This window comes from Hippoglossus stenolepis, chromosome 13 (genome assembly GCF_022539355.2).
Source record: "Hippoglossus stenolepis isolate QCI-W04-F060 chromosome 13, HSTE1.2, whole genome shotgun sequence".
NCBI lineage: Eukaryota > Metazoa > Chordata > Actinopteri > Pleuronectiformes > Pleuronectidae > Hippoglossus > Hippoglossus stenolepis.
In genome coordinates, this window is record NC_061495.1 from 9,576,361 (window position 1) to 9,600,945 (window position 24,585).

The following is a 24,585-nucleotide window of genomic DNA, read 5'->3' on the forward strand; positions in this document are numbered from 1 at the left end:
GGGATATTTGATGTTGTTGTTGTGGGTCAGACTTTTATATAAAATAACATATTGTACCATAATACTGAAATTGAAGTCTCTGTAATTTGTTGCTTGGTAAAAACAATCACCATATGGAGGAATGTCAACTTATCCGGAGTCAAATTTGCTTTTTCAGGTACAAACAAAACCGTATTTTCTTGAAATTTGAATGTAGGCGGAGTGAAGGTGGGATTTTTCCCTCCGAGTGCTCTGCGGTCTGAGCTTCTGTGGAGGCCCTGAAGGCACCACGAGTCAGGTCCAGCCCCCTCTCTTCAGATGTGTGTCAGTTGGACTGAAGAGGACTCACACACACACAAACACACACACACACACACACACACTCAAACACACACACACACACACACACACTCAGTTCACAGAGCAGTGGATAATCTGATCTCACCGCTGAACAACTGTTGGTTTCCCTCTGATCTGATTTCAACAAGCTGCTTCGGGAAAAACCAAGAAGAGCGAATAAGGAGTAAAAGGAAAAAAGACGTAAAATATCCAGGCGTTAATCCTTCAGGAATCAGAGATGACAAGTCAACGGCTCCCCTCCTGCTCAGGTGAGTGATCACAACACGGAGAGTTGACGTTAACGTCCGTTATCAGGCACTCACACGGTTTATTCAGGGTTTATTTGATTCTGCGTGAACTAACTACCACACGGTGCATTGAACCCGTTGTTACCCGGATCCTCCTGCACTGTTTTCTCAACGTTTGGTGTCGACCTGGCGCCTTATTGTTATAAATCACATTTATTCTACTGTTTGGATGTAAATACTCAGTTAGTTGGTCTTTCCAACGGTTTCCCAATGTCACCACCAAATTATTCATATAGTAAAGAACACTATGGGGAATATTTGTCCGTCATCACCAAAAAGTTGAACCATAAACTGTATATAAAGATGGACAACATGACATCAGCAGTAATAAGTAGAAATATATATATATATATATAGAAAAATATAAATGGAATTAAACTGATATATACAGCGTAAAGAAATACATGATGTGAACATGTGGTGCTTTTGAGCAACAGCTGGTTTGTCTGTTGTGTCTGTTTTCCTGTCTTTAAATATTTATCTGTCCCAAGCGATTCTCAGACATTAACGAGACAGTGATGTTTTACAGTCACAGTATTTTAAGACCAAAAGTATTTTCTAGTTTGAACTGTTCTTTAAAGATATTTTATAGCTTATTTGGCATCAACATGTATTTTTTTTCTTACTGTTTTAAATGTCTCTCTAACCGTCAGATCATTTAAGAGGCAGTCTGTGAAGTGTTCCATCATGGCTGCCTAAAGCCTCAGGGGTTCAGAAAGCAATATGGCCCCAGCCCTGACCAAAATCCTGAAAGATGGCCATGGCATCCACCTGTCCTCACCTCTTTCCTCTGTCAGAGGGGACTCCAATGGGAGAGCCATGCACAGGACTGAGCTGGATCCTCACATGAGGCCCACAGAGGACGGTGACCCCCAGATGTGGCTGAACCTCTCCTTCTGTCCCTCTCTGGACCCCTGCCTGCCAGCGAGACCCCTGAAGGTCCTTGCCAACCCTGTGCTTCCCCCATGTCTGGAGGCGTCTGCCAGCCAGTGGGAGTCGGTGGTCCTCTCCAGCCCTGCTTCTCTCCTCGGATTCCTCTCCTTTAATGAAGATCCGAGAGATTCTCATCAGGTGGTCTCGGTCCTACCAGGTGTACCAGACATGTTTTTAGGCCCTGTCCCTGAGCACAATAGCCAAGAGGCTTGTTTGCTGCATGGCCGGGGTGCTGCTCATGAATGTGGGCCAGATGGTGGTGATGTGCACCGCTCCCCTTTCACACTGACTAGTGTTTCTCAATCAGATTTCTTTGGGGAGATTAAGTCCCAGGACTGGGCTCCCTTTTCTCCACCCCCACCGACACTGACACAGGAGAGAGCAGCCAGAGTGGACTGTGCTCCTCTAGCTTCAGAGCAGTCTTGCAGTGGCAGCTTGAACTTTGACCAGCTGGTACCCAGAGCTGTGCTGGAGGAGGCCATGAAGGAGCAGCTCTCTAGGCAGGAAGAGTTGCAAGGCCAAGCTTGGAGGCTGCAGAAGAGACTGCAAGCCCTGCTCGGAGAGCACGCTTTGCGACACTGCAACCAGCAGCTGGAGGGGCTGAAACAGCACATTCATCTTGGGGATGTACTTAACGACAGCCTGGACTCCAGCCATCTTGGTATAGTACCTCCACAAGTGGGTGGCAAACCCTTTCTGTCTTCACTAGAGTCGTCCACAGCATCATCTTCCTTCACGGAGCACAGAGAGTTGAGCCGCTCCAGCCAGGCGGTGCTGAGAGGCCTGCAGGAGGCCTTGGACTCTGAGGCCACAGCCAGCAGCAGCTCAGACGATGAGGTGGAGGAGGAGAAGAATGTCAGCAAAACCACAACATCACGTGTGTGAGTATCCAACAAGTAGAAGTAACTTTAATTGTATGATAAGACATATTAAATCCCTGAGGGTGGCTTTTATAGAGATGATGTTTATTTCTCTTCGCAATGCAAGGGTGGCAGATAATGGCAACTGTAGTGTTATTTTACTTTTACCTGTGTGTCTCATATGGAGCCACAGTGTGTATGTGGCCATCACATCTGGTTATCACAGATAACTGCTCCAGAATCAAGCTACAAAGGAGAGACTGTAGAAATCCCCTGAACTGCAGGTTTTGCACATCAAATTGATGCGAATCATCATTCCCCACATCGTCAGGTATAAAGTTACTCACAGCTTGTGCTATTGTGAAGATAACAAAACCAGCTCAGAGGCGTCTGGACTGTTGTCACGCTTCCAGGAGATCTGTTGTTCTGTTCCAGCATTGGCTTTCCAGACCCAGCTGTGGTTCAGGCTGGAGTCATTGGCCTCGATTTAACTCAAGACAAGTGGACAATAAACAGACGCAGACTCTCATACTAGGGAACCTTTCAGTTCAGGACAGTGAAGGCACCGTAAACGAGATTAAAAACAGCAAAAAAATGTTGTAACTTTCAGTGGACGAGCATATTTAGTCACATCTGTTGTAAATTATAATTATTATAGTCAATCCCAATCATGTGTGATTAATCACAAATGTCAGGGATGACAAAATAAAGACTTAATTCCGGATGACAGCATAAGTTGCGGAAAGTCAGCTGTTCAGTGAATGAGGTCCACTGTTATTCCGAAGTGTTGGACACATATTTGTCTTGGCCACGAGCGAAGTTTACAGTGGGGTTGGCACAAGTTTTGTCCTCCCAGTGTTATGATGTTTTTTTTAGCCATGCACACACACCCATTTCTCTCTTTATGCTGCAGTTGTAACGAATTCTGCAATAAGCCAACCCTCCTAATCCACAGGGCAGGAAATCAACACAGGCATGCCAGCAACCCTGCACCGTGCCAGCCATTCTGTGCCATCATGCCTCAGCTCTTCCTCTTTATAGTGAAAAATACCTTTCTCATATTTAAAATCCCTGTATGATGCTTCTTGGGTTTGTCCCATAGACTGTATAGAAAGATGGATGACCACGTCCTCAAAAGTGAAGCCGTAATATCAAGGATATGGATTCTGCCATTTTGGGCTTTTGACCTGAAAAATCTGCTCAGTAATGATTTTGTGCAGTCGTGGTATTAAAGGGATAGTTCACAGAAAAATGAAAATTCACTTATTATCCACCCACCACTGTGCCGATGGAGGCCTGGGTGGAGTGTTTGAGTCCACAAAACACTTTCAGGGGTAAACAGTATTGGAACCCCTTCTTCAGACGTATAAAAACAATTCGATTCGACCAATAGTGAGACAGTCTCAGCTTTCAATCGTGATGTTTCAACCTATTTTTATAGCATCAAATAACTAATTAAAACCAAATTTACTGTAAAAATTTGCTTTTGAACAAACATCAATGTGATATTTAACGTTTTAACTTTAAAGTTTGGTCAATATCCACTGACATGGAAGAAGCTGGGCTAATGACCTATACTTCAGGGGGCGATCCAGTTGATTTGGCTTCGCTTTTGGGCAGCTGTCATTTCCTCTATCTTTTTATGCAGTCTAAAGTTTGTCCCTTGTTTTTTGTGTGTCACAGCTTTTGCGGAGTGATGTTTTCGCAATTCCTTCATTTGTGCGGATGGTCTGTTAAGTTCTCGCTTGCGTCATTGTGTTACCAGGTCAATGCGCTTCCTGGTCAACATGAAGTGGAGATGTCAATGTGTTATTACTGTTCCCAGAAGTGGGGTAACATCCTGTTCCTGCTGGGTCATTGTAAAAAAGCTTTCAACCCATTATCACAGTGGTTTTGACTTCTGACCACTTTTACCTTTCTTTTAGGACTTAAGCCAGGTCTAGTTTAGATGCAGTGGCATTTATTTCTGTATAGTTCTTCAAGGTGTCTGCTTTTTCCTGAATCAGTGTGATAAACAGAGAAAGTTTAAGTCTATTTATGTGATCTGAAAACTGGGACAAAAGGGAGTGTTTTATGAGCGCCTTTTTATTTGGCCAGCGTCAGTCGTTTAGGAGGTGTCAGCTTGCCTTTTGTCCGAGCGTGTTCTCTTCCTTCACGGAACAATGCTCTGTGCTTCATCAGTAAATCTCCCCCTGGGAGTTTTTGTGGCAGGTTCCTCCTCCTTGAGGATATCGCCATGGTGGAGAAGGAACAGGTCGTTGTCCTCCTCTAGAAAATGTGGAAACGGTTGACCTTTATGAACTTGTAACACACAGACTGTTTTGATTTCAGTTTGAAACCATGTGTCCACGTCGCTCTTTTTTATGCACTGACAGCAAGTCCTTCACACCTACAGCTGTTGCTCATTTTCTGTTTCCAGTCTGTTTAAATATACTGCATGGGAGTCTTTTGAAAGGCTAAATGCTGGAAAGTTAAACTGACACACCCAAAAACCCTAATGCGGCTACACAAGCCAAGAGCCGTGTTCAAAGAGGGGAATTCATAAGCCTAAAGAACTACTTGCTGGGGCTGGCCTGGGATTCCACCAGGATTTGGCAGCGCCAACTCATTCTTTCTCACTGTGGAGGGAGGTCAGTGGGTTGCTAGACCTCACACTTCATTCATATGTGTCAATAACTTAGTATAAAAGACAGAGTACTTGTGAACATGGACACTATCCGGCAAACCAACTCCTCTCCTCTCCTCTCCTCTCCTCTCCTCTCCTCCTCCTGATTCGCCTAATGCTCGGCAAGTATTCCTGGAATTTTCTCATTATAGAGTTGGAAAGAGCTGCAGGGCAGCCAGGTCTGGTCATTGTCTATGGAGGAAAGACATGGCCTACTGCTTAGCAAAGGGTATCAGCTTAGTGTGGAGTGACCTTTTCCACTGGTCGAAAAACCAACTAACACCCACAACCATCAGATTTTCGTCTGCAATGGGAATGATACAATCCGTATTCACTCCTGGGTCAAATGAGTCTGCAGTAGTTACAGGTTTTTATTGGCCTCGACTCTGATAATCAGTGATGGAAATGTGACACCAGGGTGAACTTGGTGAGTTGGTGAGACAGCAAACTTTTGCCTCAGGCAAACTCCTCTACTGGCAATCGGAAAGGAGTCAATTGTCTTTTTAGCCACGTTTAAAAAAGCCTGGCCATACCCTCTAAATTTACTGTAAAAGAGACTAAACTCAATTTAGAGCCAGTCGGTTACCATTTACTGTGTATACCTTGTTATTCATTCTCCTCCAGATCAACCACATACTAGGCTTGGGCAAGCAAAACAAATTTTGGGTATGTCATTTACTTTCAGGCTAATATTAGTTTAGCTACCTTGTAATACCAAATATTATCGTAAAGTATTCTGTGAGTATCTGCTTCCTGACCGGCCTAACCTTTCTCTGTCCTGCATCCGAGTGTTTGAAGTGGGGGGAGTCACTCCCTTTCTGAGCCAAGGTCCAAGAGCAGTGCCATAGCAACTATTGCCCCGCTGAAGTCAGCCAGCCACACACACACACACACACACACACACACACACACACACACACACACACACACACACACACACACACACACACACACACACACACACACACACACACACACACACACACACACACACACACACACTCAAGATAAATGTTAACTGCACAGGCTAGTGCCATGGAAACACACTATAGACACACACCACACAAATCAACAATGTTCTATTCTGTGGGCTAGATAAGCTTTTGTGCTTCAGCAAAATGCAGCCCTCCCTCCAGACAGTGTTAGGATGCTAAACGATTTACACTCTATACTGCAACATGGCTGTGTAAAATAGGTGGTATGTTGACTGTGCTGCAGTACAAATGTGTCAAACTGTTTGGTCTGTCTTTACTCTTTTTGTGTCGCTCAGTCTCACTCTCTGGTGACACACATGTTCCTGCTAGGGATACTCATATGCTAACCTCTTCACACACTTCCCGTGGTTGAATTTCAGCAGATGTATTTGGGTTTTTATGACCCACATTTAATATACTTAAATTGTTGCTGCCTTCATAACCAAATTCCAAAGCGTTACAAGGACATTCTCTTCTTGTGAGGTTGGATCAGAGTCTGAAGCTTCTGACAAAAGTGAATAAAACATATCGTAATACTATAACATGGGTGTAACTGTTCTCTCTCTCTCTCTCATCTGCCACTCCACCCCTCCTGGCAGCAGCAGCAGCAGCAGCAGATGTGCGAGGCGATGGCTGGAAGAGAGAGTGGAGCTGGGCAGCAGATGGAGCTGGCTGCAGCTGCGTCTGTCCGAGCTGGAGGGGAGGATACAGCAACTGGTGGAGCTCCACAAGCATATCCGCTCGTCCAAAGTAAAACAATACTCCTCTGTTTCCACCTCAGTAAAGGGCAGTTGACATAATGTAACATCTGGCAGATATAACTGGCAACTACACATGTTTTTGTTAAGTAGATCAGTTTTGTGTAAAGATATCATCAACTTGTTGTATCTAGACAACTTTGGTGTCTTGCTGTATCAGGCTAAGTTTTGTTGAGATAGGTTTTCTCACGTTCACATTTTACTGAGCAATAACTAACCACTAGGGGACAGAGAGATTCTGGAACAAACCGTAGACTGTATGTAAAAATGGACGAAATGGCAGCTCCCAAAAAATGAAGCCAGAAGGCCTCAATCTCCCTATTGTGTCTGTCTACATTATAGGTCATAAACCCCACCTCCTCCATGTTAGTGGAGAGGACATGGACCAAAGTCAAAATACACAGCTATTTTTTCTCAAAGATAGTTTGTGCTATTTGAAGTAGTTATTATCTCTCATGTATGTTCAAATTTTCATCTTCCTGGTACGTTTGGTTTAAATTGCTGATATGATGTGGGGTGAAACGTCACGATTGACAACTGAGACTGACTCACAATTGGTTGAGCGCCTTTATCGATGACCTTTATATTTTTAGCTCCATCCAAATTACGTCATTTGCGCAAGATGGCGGCACTCGTATCAGGGATATTTTGGTGTTATTTCTGAGTTGTGGGAGGAAGTGGATTTGCGTCATCCATCTTTATATACAGTCTATGGAACAAACTCACAAAACCTTTGGTTCTGAAAAGCTGACTATGAACATATAACATATGAATCAATAGATTAGATCTATTTTTTCACTCATGATGGTCGTTCTTAAAAAGGATTTCCTGTTAAAAATTCAACAGTGTAATATTTGTGTTTTTCCGTGGCTCTAAGGGTGGTGTGGTGCTCGCAGCGTCCCAGCCGCTGACAGACAGGCAGATTCAGCAGACCCTGCTGAAGGAAGTGGAAGGGTTATGCTGCACAGCGTCAGATGCTGACACTGAACCTTGCAGCCCCACACACCTTCTGCACAGCATAGAGAGGCAGGTAGGTGAGAGGAGCTAGCACACACACACACACACACACACACACACACACACACACACACACACACACACACACACACACACACACACACACACACACACACACACACACACACACACACACACACACACACACACACACACACCCCTATAATGGAGAGTATGTCTGGAGTCAAGAGGATTAATAATCCAATAATTCTTCTACACTTTGTTAGGACATCAACCTTTTTTAACGAGGGAAATATTAATCTAATTCATTATCAACAATTATCTTGTTTGACCTGTGTGTTCCTATGCTAAATTGCAAACTGCAAATGGGATGCATTTCCAATCATCCTTCCACCTGTAAAGACTGTTAATGGCATTAAAAGCTCTACATAGATTAAAATGTAAGTCGGTTAATTTTCATGGATTTTTATTTAGTGAAAGATACAATAATGGGCAGATACTTCGAATCACCGTCAGGCATTTAATCATTTCAGAGACATTTGTTTGAAAAAGATACTTAAATGCAAGTTTTTTTAATAACATTTCCGTGCACCAGCTGAGGTTGTTGAATACAACCCCAGCTGTGCATCCTTGGGGCCAAGATAGAGCAAAAATGTTATTTAGATGGTTAAGAATGTTTTTCTGTACTTTTGAAAGTGCATATATTTGTTTGCATATATCTACCGTTTATAAGGTTTCATTTAAAATCAGATAAAGTCATAATAGTTGAAAGGAATGTACATGATAAATAATCATTAACATGTAACAAACGATGACAAAAGAGGCTAAAGAGGTTAAAAACAACCAGGAATCTTTAATGAATGTTCTTTGGTAGCATGAATAACAGGGAAGGTACCTGCATTGGCATTTTGTATGGAAATCCCAAAAAACATCACACATCACGTGTCTCTCTCTGATCATTCGATAATCACTTCAAAGCAAAGGACATTAGAGAACTGAGAGAACAGTTTGTTGGTGACTCCATCACACGCTGTCACTTCTTTTTCTGTTTAGACGACGGACTGTCAATTTGTCACTTGTGAAATGTTTTTATGCTGGTGACGTCTCTCATTACAGAGCGCCCAGCTCAGCCAGATCGTCAGAAGTCTGATGCCTCCGCTCAGCTTTTCACCGCTCTCAAAACAAGCACGGACCTGTAAAGACAAGAGATCCTTCACCAGGTGGAGAACACACACAGCGAGAGTGTTGCACATATATCAACATAATCTGTGATGCTCATGAGTTGGGGCTAAAGGATACAATCACTGTGTAGTTTAGAGACTATGAATTTTGGCACCAATCTGAAATGGCTAAGGAGGTTACGTTTTCACCCGTGTCTGTTTGTTTGTTGGTTGGTTGGTTTGTAACCAGATTATTAAAAACACTATTGGTCGGATAACCACGCAACTTGGTGGAAGGATGGTATGAGTCAAGGAACAACCCATGGCATTTTGGTGCGGATCCATAGATCTTGATGAAGAAAATCAGGCATATTTAGGGAACTGACATTTTGGCTAAACTCTCTTTACAGCTATCTGCATTTGAATGCAAATCAATTGAAAAGACATGCTCTTATTTTCCATCAGACAAGCTTATAACACTAAATAATAGTTTGACTGATCAGTTTTATCCACTGTCTGTTTTTAGCCTCGGCTGTAGAATACATTATCATGGCTGAGCCCATGCTCCCTGTTTGTAGTGTAACCCAGTGGAACAGTCGGGTCCCATCTGGCCTGACTTGAATCATCCCTTCATGTTCTTCCTTCTTGCTGCCTTTTTAACTCTCTGCCTGCCTCTGAAGATAAAAGCAATGTAATAAATAGAAGACGCTCTGCTTGTTAATGCATCGACAGGAAAAAGGGTTTTTAAGTAAGTTATTTGTTTCAGCTCGTCCTTTGTGAACAGCATCTGAGAGACGCAAGACCTTCAGAATCTTGCCCTTTTATTGCCTGTGATCTGATCATGAATCACATCCCTGACATTTACATGGCCTCATGTGATCTCGTCCCTTCAGTGGTCAGAGAGAAGATGATGCTTTTCTGCCCGGCGGCTCTAAGAGACAGAGACTGGCGACCACAAGGCGGTACAAGGCTGATGCGTGGGTTTGTGCCCGAACCCGGCCTTTGGTCTCCTACCACAAGCCCAAACTGTTCACTTTCAACACACACAACTCCAGCAGTTCACAGGTAGGCCTGCGTGCATTCTCCTCCATTACCCAGCCCGTCCATCTGAACATTTACTAACAACTAACTGTCAAACCACACAAGCACATTCTCTATGGCAACTGGAATATCTGTAGTGCACATATACACATCTTTCCTGAGGATACGATATGTCCTATTCATGTTATTACTTATTCACTACCCCAATTGTATTATTATCTTTGTGCTAAGATTACTTGTTTATTGGTATATGCCAAGGCACAAACAATGTAATCACGTGTGTATCAGGACTGGCTCACGTATCCCATGCATCCGTTTGAAGGGTCCTCAGAAATTCCAGATCTCGATTAAGATTCAGATTATTGTCATTCAAACCATACAGAAGACAAGTGCATTACATTACATCCAGCTCACAAATGTAATTTAGAAGGTTTCCTAATTATGTAGAGCTATCTAAAGTTTAATAAAAAGAATAAACAGATAAATATGGTACAAACAGACATTAGGATATTGCATGCAAATGAATGAAATGACATATAATGTGAATCCAGCGGGGGGGTCCGCTGCTGTGTTCTCACATCTACTTCTCCTGGATTTCTACGGACACATGCACGTCCTCCGGAGAAAGTTCGGAGGAACTGCGGAGTTCAGTGCACTACTAAAAGCAGCTTATGTTAAGACTTGAGAAGCCCATCCCCCTACACCTTACATCTTCTCATTGTATAATTATTCTTAGCTTAATCCTGCTCTGTGTTGCTCATACAAATCAATTTCGTCATGGATACGCTAGTGTTTATATTCATTAGTGCTTCTTGTATCCCTGCACAATGCGAGTGCCTGCATTTGTTATTTCCCCCCTTCTCTCTCTCCTGAGGACAAGTGCTCATCACTATGCTTTATTGCTGTACCACCAGCCAACTCTACGTAACCACAGGGTTTCACGGTAAAGGTTGGAAAGCTGATGAACACGTTACATTATATAAAGGTTATATTCGTCAATTGATCTAATAAAAATTACTCACTTATAAATGTTAAATGTGTCTTCAAAGCAGTTGCTCTTGGCCCTGTTTCAGTGAGGGCTGCCACATCGCTTAAGAAGCCCCTCAAATTAAATAGGAATTAATGTTTAAAGCCCCACACCGGCTTTTAATCAAACACTAATATCTGATGGATTTGCTTCAAATAAACAAATCTAATCTGTGGTATTATTTGAAAGCTCCAGCCTTTATTTAGCCCCAGGGGTGCTAATGCATAATGCTATGTTCTTACTGCCAGTAGATAAACAATATGTTGCAGTTTATTTTTAGTGGCCGTCTTTATTTAAAGCTGCACCAATAAATATGTTGGTGGATGAAATGACTGAATGTAAACCCAAGTGGTTGTTCGTTGTAAACAACTCACAGTGAACAAGTAACTCTGGATTGTAAAAAAATCTCCTTTTCTACCTCATCTTTGAGACTGAGCTGGTCCTAGAGGATTGTGGATCAGTCTTACACAATAGAACACAAGTCCATTGGGCGTGTGATAGAATCCTAAGATATAATCCTTATTGCATGAGAAATATAAATATACAGACTATTGAGATACAACATCTATCTGAACACTATTATTTCAGACTGTTTAAAAATACCAGAGCCGTTACAGCTGCTATAATTAACGGCACCAAGCCAACATATTATTGCCAGATGACAAACCTTCCTTAAAACCATGTGATGATAATTTTTCTCTTTCTCTTGTTTTCTTTTCTCTTGTGCTCCAGGAGCCGTGGAAGTCCATGTCCACACTCAGCTCTTCACTCTCCTCATCTTCCTATTCGTGCTGCTCCTCTCCCGCTGTCCTGTGTTCTGATGCCGACTGCAGCTCCAGCAGCTCGGCCCTGACCTCCAGGAGAAAGAGCTCCAGAGCTCACTGTGCGATGTCTCTTTCATTTGGTAGGAGAAAACTTAACATGGCATAGTGAGGAGGTTTTTTCGCCACAATTTTGTATCATATGTGTTGTCCTTGATTACATTTGCTTCACAACGATACATTTTTTCATTTTGACCAACCTTACGCTGTTTACTCTCCACCCAGGCACTCCTCAGGCCCACCCCCCACAGAGAGCCCTCGCTCGAGAAGAATGGTCCCAGAGGACGTTAGTTGTCGATGCCCAATCGCCCACTCCAGTACACTTCAAGAGACGCACCTCCACGCCACTGCACAACAGTAAGATCCTGCCCTTTACCAGCAGTGATTACATATCCTCTTTATCTGTGTGCTCTCACATCCTGTCTGCTCCTGTCTACTTCTATTTTGCTCCACTCTGTGAGGTTTGGTCCATTTTCACCAACACAGTAGAAAACATGCAGCATCTTATTGATCCAGTCGGTTTAGATGTTGCCTGCGAGCAAGTTCAGAGCCTGACTGTAACCTGCTGTGTTGATGTCATAGTCAACCAATAAGCAATATGACAGGAAGGCAGGTTTGCTTTTTAAAAGACTGGACCTGCTGTTCTGTTGTCTTTATTTAACTAACAGATGGAGACCTTGCCTTATATTGGAATGACTGGAATGGTGGTAATTCCCATTTTGAAACATAGAAATCATAAAGCCTTTATTGTCTTTGTAAGAGCTGTTTGGTTTGTTTACTTTTGTTTGTTTTTTGTGAGTGTAGATACAGGCTGATGAACAAATATGCAAGTTGAATGATAGGCTGTACATGTATGTGTGCACGTTTATTTACACGCACCATCATACTAACTTTATTTTTATATTTAGTTATTTTAGTTGCCATTATTATATATTTTATCTGCACTATCCTTTTTTTTTCTCATCATAAAATACACAAATATTATAAGACTGTTGTTGGTATGATTAATATTATACAAGTAAATGTAATTCTTTATTAACTCTGGAACTTTATACAAAACAAGGATATTGATTTGAGCGAGTTCACAGAAATTCACCTATGTGCACATGTGATGCTTTAAACTTTTAAACCTGCTGTAGCTGATGTTATCACTCAACATCTCAGGAGTCATAATTGCCATTTACTTTTACTTTCAAAGTTGTTAACATATAATTTGGGAATATAATATAATATTATCTTATCTTCTATTCTATTCTATTCTATTCTATTAGTTAATTTTGTATTATATATTATCATTATAAACAGTTGAGATAATTATCTCATTGCTTGTCTTCAGTAAAGAGACACTGAGGAAAAAGATGCTGCTGTAAAGCCTCCCACTGTCTCTGCTTGTTTTCTCCCTGTGGACCAGTGTAATCGGTTGCTAGCATGTCAGAAATCCCCCTGTGTTTGAATGAGGCTTTAAAGGTGAACAGTAGATTGACATGAAATCATTCAGCATTTCATTGATTTTTAAATTGTGTCTGACTATATTTGTATAATTAATGATTATTTGCCTTTGCATTTACACACCTATTGGCAGCTATTATTTCAGTGGCTTTTGTGGTCGTCCACAATGGAGATTGATGAGCCACAGGAACCATTGATTGGTTGATTGTAGGATTTCCCCTGTTTATCCAGGGAGGGTTGACTAAACCTTATATATGCACTTTTTTTCCTTTTGTGTTAATTACTGAGGTAAAAATAGACACAGAATGATGTGTCAGAACTAAGAGGTTCTAAAGGTGGAGACACAAAGGAAGGAGATTGAGAATGGATGAACACATCACTCACCCATCACCCTGTCGATTTCCTGTCAGCTTGAATGATCTTATTCTCCTTTGTGGAGAGCAGAAGAAGGAGAAGACAGTGTTTCTCCTCATATTATCCCCTGACATGTGGCAACAACCCTGTTATCCTTTCTGGTCATAGTTAATAAAGAATGGGTTAACAGTCAAAACAAGCAGGAGATAGAAACATGGGCAAAAGACTTGGAGAATAATGATGGAAATGAATTTATAGTTAACTAAGGAAGCTATTTTTGTCTATATAGAGATTTTTTCAGTTGTTCCTAATGAGGAGAGAGCATTTGTGGACCCAGAATGTTCTTATGGGATTGGATGAAATTCTCCTCCGTGTCCTGTAATGTGTCATTGATATAAAAGGTGGATTTTAAGCATTAGTCCATTAATTCATTTCTTCATTACCTCTTCCTTCCTTCTTTTCTCCTCATGAATTCTTCAGGAGTTCTGTGTGTACATTTCAATTATTATTTTTTGTCTCGTTAATCAAATGAGAGAACAGGTTAAAAAAATGTACATTTAGCACATGTAAATAATTACTGGTGTTGGGCCCAGAACACTGAGACCAATGGTTAAGGATGAGCTTCTGTACTATTTAACCAAAGTGTAAAATCCCAGAGGAGCTGAAAGGGAGGTTGGAGGGAAAGAATACTCCTGTAGTGTATGAACTCAGGTAGTGTGTGTGTGTGTGTGTGCGCGCGTGCGTGTGTGTGTGTGTGTGTCATCATAGGTCACAAATACAAGCAGCATGCAAGACATCTTAAAAGCAGAGTTATGGGTCTGTCACCTATCAGGATGACAGGCTCTGCTCAGGGTCGACACAGGAGAGCCAATCAGAAGGAGAGGAAGAGGAGACACAGCCACAGGCTTGAGGAAGGTGTGTGACGTATGCAGTGTATGTTCACACTGCATCGCAAGTAAACAGTAAATCAGTCTGTGACACTTGGCGTCACTCGGTTTGTGTGACATGTTTTGACGCAGTTTTTAAATCAATGATGTGTGTGTGTGTTTGTGCCCAGATTATAAAGATGTCCTGTACCGGTCATGTGAGCCGGAGGGAAGTTCAGACGACGTGCTGGAGGAGAGCTACACACAGTTTCCACGCAAGCAGGACTCGCAAGTAAATCATTTACAGATTACATTAGAAGACAGAAGCTTTTAACTTACTGTTTGCTTCTCAATCATAACTCACAGGCAAAATATTAATTCTTCGATCTAGTTGAAAGGAATTTTATTGACCGTATAGTAACTCAATTAACACAGAATCCAGATCATTATCCACATCTGCACCAAATGTCCCCTGTTCATAGATATAAGCACTCAACAGATCTGATCTCTACATTATTTCTAGAGAATGCTGAATCTCACAATGTTAAAGAAAGAGGAACAAATACCTGGATCTGCTCCCTTAATCAAATTCTCTCCAGAAGTTTTGGGTCTTCCTTGGCCCATACCACACGCTTCCACCAATTTTCAAATCAATCGGTTCCAAGCTGTTTTTTATTTTTTTAATACTGCTAACAGACAAACAAACAGGGATGAAATTATTACCTACCAGGTCCAGATGATTACAGGGTCAAATGTTGGATAGAAGTTAAATGTTTTTGAATTTTTATACTTGAAATGAAATTGTACATTAAATTAAATCCTATATTTACTTCAAATGATTCCCACTCACCAGACAACATCTGTGTAACGCAGATCCACATGCATCACTTGATCACTGTATCTGTTAAATGTGCGAGGACTGTGTCGGACTGTGTGAACGTGTCTGAATCATTGGTGTGAAATGTCACGTTGCTCTTACTTCAGCTCGGCATGTGTTTCCTTTCAGGGCTCTGTTCGCAAACGCCAGGGAGAGAGTGTGTACAACATCAACAACATTGTCATCCCCATGTCACTGACCAAAGTGGAGAAGCTGCAGTACAAAGACATCCTCACACCGCGGTATGGAGAACACCCACCCGTAAAGGATTGGCATCAAATTCTTAAAGTCACTTTTGTATTATGTCAAAAAACGAAGCACATGAAGTTATTTTTCACGCACCCTAAACACTTTAATAAATGTATTAACTATATGTAGTTCGTTTTTTAATAAATGATGATAATAAAAAATGATTTGTCTTACCATGGATTTATTTCCCAAATTTACAGGTTGATTATCTCTGATTCGTAACACTGTTGGTTTCAGTTAACATTCTGCTTGTGATCTTTGAAAGACAGAAATAGAAAGTGGCGTTTCACATTGTCCATTGATGTTATCATTCTTTCTGCAGGTGGCGGCTGCTGTCCAGCCAGTCTCCGAGAGAGAAAGAGACAGAGAGGAAGGAGGACAGTGAGGAAGCACAGGTAATGTCTTATACCTTTAGACGTGAGCACTTTATTTGAATTTGTTAAAAAAACATCATCCTCATCCCTTTGGGTTGTGTGCAGGTTGAGGAGCTCAGCGATGAAGCCTTTGCTCAGAGGTACGTTGCTTTGGAGAAGAAAGAGAAACTGCGCTGGTCCTCCTGGGGAAAGAGAAAATGCTTCAGGCATCTTACAAGGTACACACACACACACACACACACACACACACACACACTCTAAGTCCTAGTATCGTTCAGTATCCATATTGTTGTTTTAGATTCCTTGACTTGTTTTTAAAGCACTTCATATTCTTGCACCAGCATACATGTCTCACATGCTTGAAGTGTATGAACCTTCTGGTACAAATCAGTTAGCTGTTCCACAGGACAAAAACCTGTGGTGAGGCAGTTTTTAGCTTTTATGCTCCAAATCGAGTTAAGGTCCTGAGAGCAGCCAGAAATACTGAAACCTTTAAAAGTAAGTCATCTCTTTAGTTTGATTAAGTTTGGTTTATAGACATTACTTTATTTTATTCCATTTATGTAGTAAACCCCTTGAAAACATGGAAATAGTAATTTTCTAGTCAAGGAAACAAAGATCTGATTAAAATGACAAGATATCTTTGAAATAATCTTTATTGTCTTGGAATTTTTTTTATTGCAATTTACCTCCTTACCCACATCGCCTATGTAAACTTCAGTGCATAAACTAAACTAAAATACCACATCCTTATACCTACTTGATGACATAATCAATAATGTCAGAAAGCTGGTAGCACAAGTTCAAAATTCAGCATTCTCAATTCCAGCCGAGACTCCCGGAACTATACCTGTAAACCTCACCGAAAGCAACGTTACCACATGCATCAGGAATAAAGAATTAATAAGACTTTCTCAAATGCCAGAAACGACAGGCAGTGTTTGTCCCAGCTTTTAATACTTAAATCACAAGATCACAACAAAGAGAATCATGTGACAGTCGGATTAGAATCCTGAGCTCACAAAGACTGTGCTGACTCTGCAATGCAGCTGTTGGAGAGTCAGTGTGTTCACCTCTGTGCATGTAAATACAATCTGTGTGAAAGTGGAATGCTGAGAGGTCTCTTGGCAGAGTTTCATGGGGTATGCTTGTTTTTTCACTCCAGATCTGGCAGCAGGCTGTCAGGCGGTGGGGGCGGGGTGTTCACATCAGGAGAGGAGAGCTCTGCGGAGTGGAGCGGTGCTCAGCTGGAAACAGACGAACAGCCGAGCTCGGAGGAGTGGCTGGTGAGATCAAAAGCAACACAGCTGAAACCTCAAATCCACCAAACCAATATCTGAATATCAGAAGATTTGGTATTTGAGTTTTTCTTCTTAAAAACTGCAACATTCTTTTTTTATCGTGTTCCTCCAAAACATTTTCAGACTTTCAAATTTGCCACTGTTTCCGTTGGGGAAGTTCAGAAACGTTCAAACTTGAGTTTTGAAAGGGCACAGCTTTATTTTGAAACTCTGCAGACGTACACCTGCACTCCTGTTGCAGTCTGTTATTTCAGAGCTGAGTTTGCAACACCCACTTTTCAGAGATTGACCCACACATTGATTTTGGCAGAGTTCTCCAGCAGCTCTGTTCTTGGAACTTCGAAACCCATGTTTTGAATAAGAGTAGGGATCAAGGAGGCAGGGGCATTTGCTAAACGTATTACTTGCTCTGTGCTGAAATACAATAACATTTTATGACGTGTTGACAGACTATGCACAGGACTCTTTTTTTCTAACGCAGAATTTCGACCTTTCAAAGCCTTTTTTTCTTCTAGTTTTAGAATGTGGCTTAACATTTATCCCATGCCCAGAGGTAAAATAAACTGACTGATGTATTAATTTGCTTGTACAAAACTATTTCCCACTTCAACCCCAAAACATCGAGGGACTGAAAGATGTTTTATGTAGCGTTCCAGTCCGGGATGAAATTGTGTCATTTGTGCGTGAGCAGAATTACAAAGAGTATGTTACATTAAAATGCACTGCAGACTATTCAGTAGTCCTTCCCAGGAGTGTTGTGTGTGTTATAAGGCCTAGAAGGATTCTCGAGAGCCAACACAGATACTCGTCGCCCCTTTCTTGAATCGACGTTGCTCTGATTGCAGTGCTCTCTCAGGTTTTTGATTTGATTGGACGAGTGAGTCGATACTAAACCAGACCGTCCTAATCAACCTTCTCCACGCCACAAATTTCCTCCTTCACTGCCTTACACTACTTATGCACCCATACAAACCCTGATTGAAGCACAACGTTAGCTTTTTTATTTTAAAACAGGCAACTGAGCCAAGCACAGTCCAAATTCAGAGAAGGGACGGATATGGGAAAAGCAATTGTCATGATTCAGAGCATTATTTTAGGGGGTCATTGCATAAATAATATATCAGATAAATGTGTTACACTCTCATCTCTGTGTCTATAGCAATCAATACCCACAATACAAACTAAACTCTGTTGTGGAAAAACAAGCCAGTTACAGTTCTGTGTCCTGTCTGTCCTCCGGCAGCCTCAGACACCGTGGGAACGACGAGTGTTTCCTCTGGACGAGGATGAGGACGAAGCCCTCCTCTCTGACAGTTTAGTGTGTTCAGATTCTGGTTATGATCCGCATCAAAGAACTCCAACTCCCAGCTCTCCCCAGCACAAGCCTCAGGTGCTACACTGCCCTCTGGTGAACAAAGCAGCAGCATTACACCTCAAGGCAGCTGAGGGAGCTGTGCCTTAACCCTTTTTATTGTAAGTCAGGAAATATTGTGAATATTGTGTTAGTTATCTATTCAATAATGGATTCCTTTTTTTTTTGTGCATTTATTCATTCATTCAGTATATATTTTTTATTTTGGATGTGAATTTACTCAGAAAAAAAGGACCTTTTTAAATGGGAAATCTCTTTTTTTGCCAATTAATGAAACTGGGAACAAGACCATTATTACTGAATAACACTGAGATTATAATATTGTCAGAAAAATGAACGTTTTATTTAAAAACTGTTGCAGCTTTCTGAAAACTTGCTTCACTTTCCAAAATAGTTTTCATGTCAAATATTAGCAGGCGAGTATTTCGCATTTTGTTGTACTTTTCATCAAGTCCAGGTCTCAGTCATACGATTCTAATAAATAGGAATGTTTTAAACAGTTACTTATATGACTTATATGTTATATTTGTAAATTAAATAATAATTGTACTATTTCCTCTCCAGATTGCCTCACGTCTGGGAACGGGAGGAGAAAATGTGCCCTGGGAGCCTCGATTGTGTATAGTGATCTGATGTCATTAGATAAATACTTTTAAGCAAAAGCTTTTATTTTGTGAATATTGTAACACGTGTAGTTGTAACTGTAGCTCCTGCTACACTTTCAGGTTTTAATGTAAAGAAATGTATACCAGCACAACTCCCCTGTAGTCTCAGGTTTGTGTACTGTTTGTAGTTGTCACCTGCTATTTATTTCCACTGTTGTCTTAACAGGTCTGTATAGAAAGACTTAAATATATACATATGTCAACCTTAACCTGAGTTACTTGAGCTTTTTTGATTTCATGGTCTTTGTTGATAAATGTCAAAGCGACAGGTCAGTGGGGTGATATCAAATATATCCTTCTTTTTATGAAGAAAGCAAAATCGCATTTATCAATTTAAAGATGAGTAAACTTAGTTAAAAATAGGGTATGTCATACTTTTCCTGCCTTTATATTATATTTATATAAATATGTATATTGAGTGGGAATGATAAAGTATATAGTTTTGTTTCAGTCATATGAAATATGTCTACAAGTTTATTTATCTATGATGTCATTGATGCAAGCTAATACTGGAAGAAGAGATACATGTGAGACAATTTCACTGATTTCAATGATTAACTGTCGCTGTAACCTCCATATTTATATAGTTAATGTGGGTCATAGCTTTTTAAGGCCTTAGTCCCAGTGAAACAGCTCATACTTTGATCCCATATGAATAACCTCCTCTTACCAGGAGGCCTAATGGACAGATGGTGGCTAAGGTCGTCCTTCTCATCTGCATGTATGTGTGTCAGTGGCTTCACTGTGGTGATAAGAGTCTGGGTGCTCACAAATAGACATCAATCACGTGACATGAATTTACAGATTGTAATTATATGAATTCTTGTCGTCGGGAGTGAAAAGAATCCTCAACAGCCTCTCCTTGATGATGTTACAAAAAAAAGGATTTCTCATATTCTGGGGGGCGTGAAAAATACTTGTGTGGTCTGGATACTTAAAATGTGCCATCTTGTACAAACACAAAGATTCTTCCCCCTTCTACTTCTCGAGAACTTGGACACAAACAGCAGTGAACTCTCAAGGTCGTTTTCACTTTGGCCAGTTGCTTCTCTCCGCTGCCGTGATCAAGAGGCCTTATACCATCTCCATGAAAAGTGAAGAAGAGCCAAGAGTGTCCCCTTCCCCAGCAGGAGGTCTGCCCAAACTCTGTCCTGCCACATCTGTCTCATGCTCCAGATTTCCACTCTGATCCTGATGGCCAACACATAACCTCTGATGGCCACATGGGGGCCACATTGCTCCTTTAGAAGTCAGCTTATAAGCAGTCAGTCAAGTAAATAGTAAAATAATATAATAAATGAAATAGTAAAACTATAAAAGAGGGCGGTCACATGTATCCTATATAATCTGATGTGTATATACATGGAAACAACTATGAAGAGTTGTACTTTGTTATACTGATTTTCTACATGGTTGTAACTACAGCCGCTACACTGAAGGGGGCGCTCTTGCATATCCAAGAACACCTTTACCAACCAAAAACTGCAACATAACAAGTCTGTGACAGAACTACTTGTATCATTTTTCATTATTTCACTACAGGAAACTAAATCAAAATGGATGTCCACTAAAATGTCGACTGTTCAAGTTAAGTGGATAATATTGTGACATTGCTCCTCTTTAAATTAAATATACATTTTCAAAGCTGTTAACTTTCCTAAGGTGGTGAAAGAAACCTGGTTAAAAGAAAGCTTTTGGATTCAAAGGCCACACGTGGGGTGAGTAGGATTTAAAAAACACTACTGAGTGTGTTTTTTTAATGGTCCGTGCACCATTGTTAGCTAACAAGCTACACCTGTGGTTTCTGGTCTAAATTCAAAGCCATCAGGAGCTAGCTTAACCTCTGTATGCTAACTCCACAAGCTAGCCTCAACATACCTGTTTAAATTCAGTGTCATGGGGTGAATCTTCATCACTAAACAGTATGGGGTCTGTATTAAAACAGCACATTTTACTTTTATTAGCCAGTCATAAGCCAACCAGCACATTTTCATCATTTTGAGTCACTGGTTTTGGACAAATTTTTCTCCAGCTACACACAATGTGAGCTCTGCGGTGGTAAAAAAACATAAATACAAAATATATAAACGAAATGTTAACAATACTTGTGTGAGGGGTGGTGGAAACCTGAGACCATTATGTTATGAGCTAATTAGCTACATCCCCAAAGCCTTTTGGAGTTAGCTTGTCTTGCTAATGTCTGCGTGCTAACTCAACAAGCTAAACACAACAGAGCCATTGACTTTAAGTGTCACGGTGTAAATTTGCATGAGTAAACAGTATGTGATGTTTGAAACCCACAGCCGGATTCATCACTGCGGTCATGTGGTTCGTCGTTTGTGGTGAAAACCCGGGAAAGCCAGCCGCACGTTGAACATTGATGCTCGTCTGTTTGTGGTCTTACGGTACTGGTCCTTCGACACGAAGACAAACGTTGAAGTATAAAGAAGTGGAATTATATATATATATATATATGTTTTATTTTATGAAACTTGGTGACTTTTCTTGATGGCACTCATAACTTGTGCAAATGAAATATTATTTAAAAAATATACTTAAGAGGTGACAAAGATAACCCCCACTGTCTGCATGATAAGTTTCAGAAGGTTTTACTCTAGAATTTGTGAGAAAATTAAAGGCAAATTTGGCCACTTTTTCATTATTGCACTCATTACTCGCTGATATTAAATATTCTTTAAACAAAATCCTTGACAGGTGACACAGATATTTCACCTCAGTTTTGTTCACGGTGACCCCCACTGTCTGTATGTCAAGTTTCAGAAGATCTTATTGTAGCATTTCTTAGAAAGTTAATGGCAAATTTGGGAACTTTTTTAATATGGCACTTATAACTTGCTGATATTAAATATTTTTTAAATGTAATCCTTGAGGGGTGACACAGATATTTCACCTCACTCTTGTTCATGGTGACCCCTACTGCCTGCATGATACGTTTCAGAAGATTTTACTGTAGAATTTCTTAGAAAGATAATGGAAAAACTTTTTCATTATTGCACTTATAACTTGCTGATATTGAATATTCTTTTTTAAAAAATCCCTGAGAGGTGACACAGATATTTCACCAAACCCACTTTCAGAAACATTCAGACGGTGGGTGTCACCACTTGGGGTCCAAGGACCTGTACCGTAAGACCACAAGTAGACTCGCATCAATTTTCAAAGTGTGGCTGGCGTGACCGGCTTTTCGCAAACGACGGACCACATGACCGCAGTGATGTAACAATGCAATGTAAATAAAGTACAAAAAAAAAATCTTACAGATACACGTTATTAATCATTTCAATCAATCTAGCAACATTCACGTGAATAATATTAGTAGTTCTACTTATTTATATTAATAATGATCTGATGGTTCATTTTTCTGAACGTGTCATTTCTAGCAAATGGTGGACCACGACACCTTGATGACTCGTGAAAGCACAGCCACGGTGTAGCGGTGCGTCTGCTCCAGGCATTACGGTAAATGGAGGCTGCGGAGCCGCTCTGTGTCTGTCAGACCAGGAGTTGCTCTGGAAGACGCTGCGCCGGACAGGTGAGAGAAAAATAGATATTGCTCTTCTTTGTTTCTTCTACAGCGCTGCAATACAAATGCAAATGTATAAGTAGACAAAGCCCCAGAAACGGCCTGTCACAGGGAGTCTTTCCAGCCGACACTGAATGGACATTAGAGGGAGCGTTGAAGCAGAAATGATGAGGTGCCCCTCTCCCTCTGTGTGGATGGAGAAAGGACGCATTGTTCAGAACTGGGTCTGGGTTCTTGTGCGTTTGTGTTGCTGTTGTCTCATCGGGGTCGTCAGCCAGGTTCAATGACTCGGGACTGGAATGACACACGAAATCTCAGCTGAGCAACAGATCTAGAAAAGCAGATCTCTGAGATATAAGATGGGTAAAGATTGATCCGATATCTATCGAACCAATCACGCGTTTAAATTGTTGTTTTTGTTGACGTGCCGAGAGGATTGTGTCTGCATTGTGCTCCAGAAAAAAAAGGCTTCACCTATTGCGGTCACTGCGGGAACTTGCGTTGCTGCGGTGGCAGTGCACAATCAGTGCTGTAGTATTACCACATTCTATACGGCTATTTAACATGAGGGTTACTGTGTGAAAATAACAAAGGAATCCACTGTAGGATTGTATAATATTTGATTTCCGATCTTCCTAGTGGGAGAGATGAGAGGGGTCCAAACACAGGTGCTGAGTCATATTAGCTCTGCTTTAATTGATCACACAAATTAAAGCCCATTATGTTCATATTCATTTTTGCCAATCATTACCATACTAATTTTTATGTTGCAGAGCTAATGTCTTTAATTTTAAAATGAAGTTAAAAAGCTTATCTCTTGATCAAATCCCTGCTCCACCATAAAACACAGCAAATGCTGCTAAAGGAGTCTTGGCTGTCACACCTCCTTTACTGAATGGATATTTAATAGTGAGCTTTTACATGATAGAGGTAAACAGTACATGTAAGCTTCAGTCGAATCACATTTATATACTGGCTATTGATTCCCTTCTGTCAAGTCCACTTGCTCCAGTGTGTGCATGTACATTTAAATGCCTGATGAATTCAGAATGAGGCTGGGATGCATTGAGTCATGAACGGGCTGGCTGCTGGGAGCTCCTCCTTGCTGAGGGAGTGGGCTCGTGTTTCTGGAGGTGTAGGTTGGTCATCTATTGGTTTCTGTTATATCACCTATGTCTGCTTTTTGCTTTTTTGGACACAACCCTTCGGCTTCTGGCCCGAATGCAAGGAAACAGAAAATGTATCTTCTGCGCTGTAAACTGAATATCTTTATAATTTATGTATTACCATATTCTTTTTTTTGGATTAAAAAACAAGCAGTAAGTTATTATTTGCAGCCCGAAAGTGCATTAAAATTGGCATATTCTGTCTGACACTCTGATTGTATGCATTTATGTGCACAAAAAATACTCCTATTGCTGAATACTAGATACAGATGATAAAAAAAAACAAGCTAGATAGGTTGCTGATTGTATTTGTGTTTTTAATAAGACAGAAAATGGACCATTACCATGATGTGCCAGTTTTCTATCTGAGATAAACATAACCATTTTTTCCCTCACCGAGTTCGAAGTACTCATTTAGAGACTCATCCTTAAACTCCTCATGGTGCACAGTAGAAATTACAGGCTGATTTACAGAACTAATTTGATAGTAAGTGAATAGTCATTAAATATTCATCAGGGGAAGAG

The 24,585-nt window shown here is 40.9% G+C and overlaps 2 protein-coding genes across 2 annotated transcripts in view; both read left to right on the plus strand.

Annotated features, from left to right (window-relative positions):
* The first annotated feature begins 317 nt into the window (after window positions 1-317).
* On the plus strand, window positions 318-18,785 carry kansl1l (KAT8 regulatory NSL complex subunit 1-like). The gene is given in 16 exon segments (XM_035173709.2): window positions 318-587; window positions 1,280-2,440; window positions 6,658-6,808; window positions 7,694-7,846; window positions 8,911-9,014; window positions 9,848-10,019; window positions 11,755-11,926; window positions 12,069-12,200; window positions 14,415-14,561; window positions 14,704-14,804; window positions 15,519-15,631; window positions 15,961-16,033; window positions 16,118-16,230; window positions 17,178-17,298; window positions 18,557-18,650; window positions 18,653-18,785. Coding segments are annotated over 15 exon segments (2,844 nt in total). The 5' UTR covers window positions 318-587; window positions 1,280-1,349; the 3' UTR covers window positions 18,760-18,785.
* A 3,992-nt stretch (window positions 18,786-22,777) lies between these two features.
* Window positions 22,778-24,585, plus strand: part of map2 (microtubule-associated protein 2) — a 73,559-nt gene continuing 71,751 nt past the window's right edge. The window contains exon 1 of the mRNA XM_047342659.1: window positions 22,778-22,903. The gene's annotated coding sequence lies outside the window, so the exon portion shown is untranslated. The remainder of the gene's footprint in view (window positions 22,904-24,585) is intronic.